Below are 9,291 nucleotides of genomic sequence, written 5' to 3'. Positions count from 1 at the left end.
ATGATATTATTTTGGAGTAATGCTATTCGTAGTCGCTCACTGCGGTTGTCGCCCTACGTGGCATACACATGACAGGTGATTATTTGATACATTAATGTGGTAGCTTTTTTATTCATTAATGCATCAAATAACCACCTGCCATGTGTATGCCACGTACAGCGACTACCGCAGTAAACGACTGAAAATAGCATTATTATATTATTTTGGCTCCCTCCATTAGGCGGCAACACATAAACATACGATTAAAAGAAGAAAAATGTGAGAATATTGATGACAAAACATATGTTGGACGAGAGAATATACTCCGTTTGGCATGTATTTGAAAAGTTGAAAGGAGGTTTTGAAATTCAAAAGTTGATTTTGAACTTATTTGATGAATTTTGTAAAAGTTTTCTTCTAATTAAAAGAGTTTTCAAAAGAAGTTGGTTTAATGTGTTTTTCTCTAAAAGCACTTTCGAAATAGAATTCTCTTTTGAGAATTAATTTCGAAGTAAATTGAGAAAATTCTTCTACATGAAGCAAACTCAAAATTAATTATAATCGGACCCTTAATCTGGATGAAAATGTTAATACAGTCTTGTTTATATTTTTTCACGTAGTACTACAATGCCAACTATGTCTCCCTAACATGACTTCAGATTCAGACTAAATCAATGGTGATTCACTGATACTAAAAATAATAATTAAACAAAATGCAACAAAGTAATTATTCATGAAAGATGCCTGCATGGCCCCGCCGATACTTGAGCTGATGCCAGATGCTTGGCAAATTATCGACATTAGCTACTTGATGAATGTGACTCGAAGCCTGTCACAAATTTCGAGGCATAGAAACATGATCAATCATAGTGACATAATTCTTGACATAATAAATAACATAGTGCACACGATATTTCATCATTGAACTGTTTTAAATACAATCAACTAGAGATGGATTTAGGGGTGCTAGGCTGGGCTGTAGCCCCCCCTCCCCCCCACCTCAGGCCCAAGAACTTTTTTTTTTAAGGTTTTTTTTTTTTTTTTGGTAAAAAATCAATTTTTTATATGTAAATTTTTTTTTTCACGTAGTAGCCCGATCTTGGATCCAATCCTGGGTCCGTTCCTGCAATCAACTTTTTTTATCCAATTACATCTTGTCAGCATCCATTATGTTACTCCATCTGTCAACAACTTGCTAGACATAACCCAAACACGATAGTCTCTGCCATCAAGCACAAACACCAACCCCGTCTCATCACATGCAGATTAGAAATTAATGGGACGTTTTTCAAAATAAAAAATAATTTATGCAACATCTGGAAAGTTTCCAATGCAGTGAACAGCTCATGTGCATTCAGAGCCGTGCTACACCCCCCTCACAAGAGGTGAGCCAGTGCATTTTTTTATTGGGCATGACCCCCTCCTCATGTGAGGAGCGTGTAGACGTGTATTCAATAGAGCATTAAATATGTATAGCTTCTTTCTAACATGGTGTGGCCTATTGCTTCACGGAAGAGAAATCTCACGACAATCTCATGAGTAAGTTGCTTTTATTTAAGCGATAAAAGTTACAGATACACTCCCCAAACACAAAAAAGCAAAGCAAATTACATTTTCATGGAACAACATAAATAGGGTAATACTCTGAAATCTTGTCAAAAGAGCTATTTCTGTACTTGTATCAACTCTACAGCTTATACAAATATAAAAGACCTATTTCTTTTAATACACTTTGTTTCGTGTCAAACTCAGCCGGAACCATAGTCCAACAGTTCCCACCTGAAGGGACTGAACACAAAGAGAACTTCAGGCGAGCTTTTGAAAAGAAGAGCCACGCAAACACACACAGCAGCTATGGCCACCATTGAGAGCATTGCAGGCCTGTAAACCAGAGATCGCCTGCCAATACCATAAGCAAGCTTCTGATCACAAACCCTACAAGACTGCCTAATGTTCCTTCCTATCTCAAAACCAGTTGTAACCCCTCCATTTTGCTTCTGATTGATGCTTCCATCAGAAAGAGTGCCAGAAATATCAACCACCACGTGCCTAGAGGATACTTTCTTGTTAATTTTCTTTTGCACTAGATGAATGTAGGAATAGTGGCCTCGCAGTCGAGCATAGTCTTCAGGCGTATATCCTGTGCTGTCACGAGCACTCTTCCAAGCTTCAATTCCAAGCTGAATTAAAACGCCAGCAATTTAATTATACAAGTGCTTGCTTGGTCATGCTTATAAGTTCTAATAAGTTGTGATTCATATGGAATGTGTGGATAATAAGCAGGTAGTAAGTTGTAGGTCCTACGAAATGTGTGGATAAAAAGTATGTTTGATCAGCTGTAAAAATAAAATTTAGCTATGCCAAACATGCACTACATAAATCCATGCGGTAAATTGGCAAGATCTTTTTAAACAGAAGCAGCAGTACTCGGCCCTAGTTCATTGATAAATTGAATGCTAATAAGAGTAGAGCCACGAGTGTCAAAATCCATTAACCCAATACCAGCTCTACCATGTAAGAATGCTCTAAAGGCCAAGCAAATATAGCACAGGTGCAGTAAGATATGAACGGTTTGGTAGAAGAATGCATGCGTGGTAGAACAAATTTATATGGCTCGCCGTGAACATCAAAACAGACGGTGCGGAAAGACGAACTAGATTACCTTTCCAGGATCATCGGTCAGTGCATCCAGTATATCCTCGGATCCATCCCTACCAGCAGCAACATGAAGAGGTGTCAAACCTGCGGGCCCTACAACATCAGGTCTGAATAAGAAATCCCCATGACTTTCAACCAGGGATTTGTGTTCCAAATTTAGTTCATCTGCTACACTCTCTGGAGCATATTTCAACAGTAGTTCTACAAGAGACCTAGAATTTTTCCGCACCACTCGGTGAAGGAGGCCCATCTCATGCAATGCAAACTTCAAGAAAGGCTGCTCTCCTGCACCCACTATTCCACTGAAAAGAATGCCCAGGAGTTTATTTACAACAGCACACCAATCATGGTCAACAGAAAACTCCATGAGGTACTTAAACCGTTCAAAAGGAAAACAGTCAGAGTTGGGATCCAAGTGCCCCAACCTAGACTTCAAACTATTTCTGTGGAGAAGCCATCCCATTTCATGGATGAAATCCATGGCTTGATTGTGTGCCTCCAGTTTTCCAGGGCCTCCGAGGAACAAACCTGTCATAGCCAATTCTATTTCTCTCTCAAGTGTACAGATCTCAGTGCAAACATCATCCTCAGCAACTATGAATGGAAAGAAGCTGCTGCTGAGACCATGATCTTCAACCTGAATAATTTCAGATAACATACAAAGGTTAGCAAGCTTGTAAATTTAAATGGCCACCATGCCACATCATGTGAGAATCACAGAACCCAGCTCTACAATATGGACATTCTGTCTGCATAAAAGTCAAGTCAATGCAAGAGGCCAGACAGAATTAATCCTCTAAATTAGAGTGTTTTATTATCAGCTTTCCTGACATATAAATGATATTGCACAAAATGATGCATGCAGTAGATAAAAAATATGACACACCCCCTTATAAAACACAACATATTACAAACGGAATAGACATCACCTCTATAAAGCCTCTCCCAGTAACTGCTGGAATAGAACAGGAGAGGTTCAGACACTGAACATTCCCTTCAAGGCAATCAACAAGTTCCAACGAGTCATTATTACCTTCCAGATAATTACCTTCTATGGAACAAAGTAACCTGGCAAACAAAGGTTTAACAGTTACATGTGACATTCCATTGATTTGACACAATGTCCAATGTAAATGACACAACAATTTCTGAATATTGGGGAGGGCAGGTACAACACAAGATGGACAAGATAAGGCGATAACAAATGATAAACATACCTTGCCGAAGGCCGCGATAAATTGAAGCCTTTAACAACAAATTGAGCTCTCTCAGATGAAGGCACGGCAATTGGTTTGATACATAGAATTGTACTGTGATTATTTCTGCTGAAAGGCAAAGTGGTATCCACAACAACGTTACCTGCAGTACAAGAACAGACCCAACTAACCAATCTTACACAAAACTTAGAATCCTTGAGCTAACATATGATCGAAAAAAATATTGTTCAAGTAATACACTGACCATTGAATGCAAATGCTATTTGATTTTGCACCCTGATGTAAATCCATCCCGTGCTCCAGAAAGTGTCATCATTAGAGAAACCCAGAACCCTACTCAAACTGGAGCTTAAATCACGACAGAGCTGTAAAAAGTGATTAGATTTAAGAATTTTATGAGGTAAATTAACAAATGTAGAAACAGAAGTTTCACGATCACATTTATAAAAACTAGCATACCTCCTTCCATGCAGACTCAGATTGACGAAGATAAATTGTTAAAATGATACAGCCAGGTCTAATGTAGCTCTCTATGTCACTAGGACTGTGAGATAACCAATCAAAAATCTGGAAGTTCAAAATTTTACATTGTTAAACTTTTGGAGAAAGAAAGAGGTTTTATCTTTTCAGTTTCCCCCCTTTTTGGCTGGGGAAGATTGCTTGTCCAACGACAACTAGAAAGAAAAATTAGGATTAAACAAGTAAAAGGAACTTCAAAAATACCTGTGATCGTAAAAAGATGGGAAAATCGCTTGGTTGTTTTCCAAATAGTTTGCAAACAATGCGATCTGTGCGGCTCTGCAAAATGGAATGTAAAACAAGTTAAAATTGATCAATGCCACTGCTAAATAGCTAAATCAAAGAAGAAATTATTCATTTACTAAAATCCAGACAAAAGTGTGTCTAGAAGATTTGCATAACATACATCAGTCCAACTGATAATTAAACTAAATTCTACATGAACTTAGAAAGCAGTTCAATTTTCAGATGATGGATCAATTTCTTATCATCAACCGAAAGATAAAAATATGGTTTTTACAACTACAACGATAAGCAGAGGTGGGATACAATTAAAAAAAAAAAAAAACTGTTGATTATCACACAATGTAACTCTCCTAATTATAGAAAAACTCAAGGCGAACATCTTCATAGAATGACAAGTGAATGCCCAATTATACCAATCAATGTTATTTTTAGCTTGAGATTTGACATGGAAAATAAATTTCAGCACCAACAACAAAAATAACAAAATTTAAAATATTCTAGGTGAAGAATATGAAGAGTACACTGCATAATTAAATATACCTGAGCATCCCCGCTGGAACAGGAAGGTGATGGGGCAGATGCTGAATCTGAATTTCCACTTGTTCGAGGAGGACTGGATTGATGGGATTCTTGTTGCACCCATAAAGAGTATTCACGAGAACCAGCTCCCAGATCCACAGGGGTGGGCAACCTTTCTACATCCTCAGTGCCTTCATCAGAATCCACATATACATCATTCAAATCAAAGTTATTTAGTTTGCTTCTCCCAGCAGAATTGTCCCTGACTACTTCATAAGCTGGAGAACTGCTTAGGACAGGGAACGCAATGTCTGGCCTTTGAGAAGTTGCAGATTGTATGGGCTTGTCCTTCTTTGGCATATCATCAGCGGGGATCATAGAATGTTGTCTTTGGCCACGAGAACCATTTGAGAGCAAGGCCACTACCGACTCCGAATTCTCCATACATGGTAGACTCCTCAACACGTTTTGAGATTCCTGCAGAAGCCCTGATATGTTCCTTTCACCTTGTAAGTTGCCATGACTAGTAAAGCTCTGTAGAAGATGAGATAGTAGATCCTGATCATCTTTGTTGTTCAATCTACTGGCTGCAACTCATGGATTCCAGAATAATCAGTTTTTATGAAACGTATATAAGATAATTGAAAATAATAAACGAAAAGAACTTGCATGAAATTATATTACAATGCATGTCAGTGAGTATTTTCAGCAAGCTCATTAATAGATAACCATTCGTTTGATTATCATTCATAGGGCTGTTGTTTTTATCATTGTCAGGTTGGGTTTTCCTCCTCCTTTTGTTGTGGCCAGCTAAACGCCGCCTGCAACTTCGCTTACCCTCATCAAACTCTTGGAGAGCATGGAACCTGCAGATATGCAAGAAACCTTAGGCATCTAAAAAACAAAACCTACTGAAATTAATAATGTGCTTCTAAAAGCTTTCTAGTACTTGGGCCCCGGTAACATCAAATCCTGCACCTTACTGAAAACCAAATTTGAGTAAAGATATGTTCAACATAATTATTTGGAGCATTACGAACAAAATAACAAATTCCCAAGATAGTAGTGATGACTTGACAAAGATAGCATTAGAAAACTCAAGGAGGCTGAGGAATTTGGACCAACCTGCTGCACTGCTGGCAGAATCGTTGCATGACACCACCAACAACTGCCTTATTGGCCTTGGAATGCATCTCACAAACCTTATGCCGTCTATGATATTCTTTGGCCTTACTCAGCTCAGCCCCACAATCCTCAACCTGACAAACTGCACGACTTGAAGTAGCTCCAGTGAACTTGGTCTTTTTCCCAGGCATTTTATCAGGGCTCGCCTCACCTCTCTCCATTCTAGAATTGCCTTCATTGAAGAGCTGCAGTGCAACACTACCAACCTCGTCTGTCAAATTCTCATCTTCAACAACAATAAGCCTCCGTTTCTTATCCAAATCATTCTTCTCTTTAAGAGTCCCGTTATTCAATTCTTCAGAGCAGAAGGACCTGTTAGAAGAACCCCCAGTTGTAGTTATTCCAGTCTCGAGTGGAAAAAACTGCCTGCTCGGGCAATTCGAGAGATTAGGATTGATAGGGGTAGCAAGGAAGAGATCTCCATCCCATTTCCAATCGCGGGGATCCCATTCCAGGCTTCTCTGTTCCACCATCCTTAAACTGGCAGAACCCATTCCATAATAAACTGGAGCTTCGCATCCTAGTCTAGCCTCCATAGATTTACTACCCAAAAACTCAAGAAGGGCCAAAAGTGGGGAGCAACCAGGCAACCAGGTGCTCAATTCTTATTCCAGGACCAGATCAGAAATCAAATCTTTGAAGCTGCTACCTTTAGATACAAAATCCTTAATTTTTAACTAGTCAGCCTCTGTTCTACTCCAGAAGTCCAAAAACAGTACACCGACACAACCGTGATTCCAATTCAAAGCAACCCACATAACCAAATTCACTCTAAACAGCCTCAAACCTTTCCAATTCCAAAAATCAATATGAAATTACAATAAAATCCCAGATTCCCAATACAACCTGGTATGATAGCAACATCAGTAAAGTAAAGATGAAAAGAATCAAGAAAATAAACGCTACTATAAGAAAACAACAAAACCTGGTGGACAATTGACTTAATTTGTACGTGTTCCGGCGAGTCGTGGTAGGAGAGAATAAAACAAATGGCAAGTTGAGTGGGGGAAGACGCCGAAATGTGCGGGGCAGACCACAGTGGGATATGAATGGGAAATGTCGTACTGTAGCGGGGTGAGTGGTGGTTTTGGTTTCCTAAGCTATTGGTTTTTCTTTTTTCACTTTACGAATATTTACACCAAAATTTTTTATAAACAAGTCGCTTTCGGTGCGTTGCACAAATTTTATATTTATCGTAATATTATTAGGGTATGAATTTTGAATTTTTTGAAAAGTTTTTGAAACAATATCTAAAAATATTTCCATGATATAAGAAAATAATTGAATTTTTTTTTGTACAATTGGATTGTAATATGTTATTTAGAAAAATATGCTTGTATATTTCATGCTTGAATAAGAAATATACAAACTATTTTGCTTGTATTCTTTGATAGTGTTGATATGATTGAATTGAATGTGAAGATTATATTTCTAAATTTTTTGTAATTCAATATTGTAAAATTGAAAAAAACTCTTCGCACAGTGTGGAGAGAGTTGAACCAAGTGCAGAGTAAAAATAAAAAATTAAAAAGGTGCGGAGAGGAAAATCCTCTCCGCACAATGCGAATAGAGTGGAACCATGTGCGGAGAGTTGGCAAACTCTTCGCACAATGAGTTGTTAAATAAAAAAAATCTCTCTATATAGTGCGAAGAGTTGGTACGCACCATAGTAAAACTCTTCGTACAGTGCGGAGAGAAAAAAAACTCCCCGTACAGTGCGTAGAGTTGAATCATGTGCGAAGTAAAAAAAAAGTGTGGAGAGAAAAAAACCTCTCCGCACAGTGCGGAGAGAGTTGAACTATGTGCGGAGTAAAAAAAACTCCAAACTCTCTGCACAGTATAGAGAGAAAAAACTCTCCGCACAGTACGGAAAGTTCTTTTCAAATTTCTTAGTTACAAGTCAAATTTTAATATTATAAATTTTTCGTATACACAATAAAACAGAGTCGAAAAACATGACTCAAAATCAATTATGTATTCTTTAAATTTCAGTCATAGCTCAATTTCTGAGCATGCAAATTATATTTACAGTATTGGAAATGAGCTTTCTCGTGATTCATACAATGAAATAATATGTGAGTTGTGCAAAGAATGGGATATTGATAGTACTATGGCATTGCTTTCACAAACGGAAACTATAGGATACCACCCAAATTCAATATTTTACACTTACTTAATAACAGCTCTTGGACATTAGAAGCGGATACAATTTTCAATGAAATTATACTTTCGGGTTGTAGGTCAGGAATTAAAGTGTTCAATGCATTACTCAAAAGTTATTTAAGAAAATGTTTCTTGGAACTTGCAGATAAAGTCCCGAAAATTTTTATTTTTCTCTTCACACTGTGTGGAGAGATAGTTTGCCATCTCTCCGCACTTTGCGGAGTCTTTCTTTTTTTATCTCATGAAATTTATATATACTAAAATTTTTTTTTTAATGTTGTTGTCATGATGCGTGTGTGGAAGAATATTTGTCAATCACCATAAACAAAATTCTTTACAAAATACAAAAAATAAAAATAAATAATAAATCTTCTTATTACGCTGATAAAATTATAATAATTTTTTTTTACAAATAATATAAAAAAATTTATTTTTATCTTCAACAAAAAAAACACATTTAAAAATTAGCAATTTCATAACCACTTTTTTTTCGGAAATACAATTATAAAAAATGAAACAATATTGAATTACAACATTTAATACTTAAGAAATTCAATATTAAATAAATTTTGTACATTTATAATAAATTATAAATCTATATATGCAACTTACCGTATTTGCAGGCAACTTACCGTATATGCTGCCTATCGTATTTACATCTTACTGTATTTGCAGCCTATCGTATTTGCAAACAACTTACTCATTTGCAGTTTATCGTATATGCTGCCTACCGTATTTGCAGTTTACTATATTTTTATATGTCGATTTTTATATTTACAAACACCGAGAATGCAGAACACCGTAT

The 9,291-nt window shown here is 37.0% G+C and overlaps 1 protein-coding gene across 2 annotated transcripts; it reads right to left on the bottom strand.

The window, feature by feature from the left end:
* Positions 1-1,490: 1,490 nt before the first annotated feature.
* On the bottom strand, positions 1,491-7,423 carry LOC111405708 (squamosa promoter-binding-like protein 1). 2 transcript variants are annotated; one of them, XM_023034714.1, is made up of 11 exons: positions 7,249-7,423; positions 6,264-7,169; positions 5,808-6,004; positions 5,160-5,725; positions 4,578-4,652; positions 4,314-4,421; positions 4,099-4,219; positions 3,855-3,996; positions 3,567-3,705; positions 2,642-3,274; positions 1,491-2,159 (listed from the first exon to the last, which is right to left on the bottom strand). In XM_023034714.1, exons 2-11 carry the CDS (start codon positions 6,857-6,859, stop codon positions 1,728-1,730), a joined length of 3,009 nt encoding a protein of 1,002 aa, XP_022890482.1. In that variant the 5' UTR covers positions 6,860-7,169; positions 7,249-7,423; the 3' UTR covers positions 1,491-1,727. The 2 variants fall into 2 exon arrangements, with proteins under 2 accessions (XP_022890482.1, XP_022890483.1); XM_023034715.1 differs by having other exon boundaries at positions 5,823-6,004.
* Between the last annotated feature and the right edge of the window lie 1,868 nt (positions 7,424-9,291).

The sequence above is a fragment of the Olea europaea genome, chromosome 12 (assembly GCF_002742605.1).
Source record: "Olea europaea var. sylvestris chromosome 12, O_europaea_v1, whole genome shotgun sequence".
Taxonomy (NCBI): Eukaryota; Viridiplantae; Streptophyta; class Magnoliopsida; order Lamiales; family Oleaceae; genus Olea; species Olea europaea.
The sequence above is the reverse complement of the archived record's forward strand: the minus strand, read 5'-3'. Positions and strand labels throughout refer to the sequence as shown.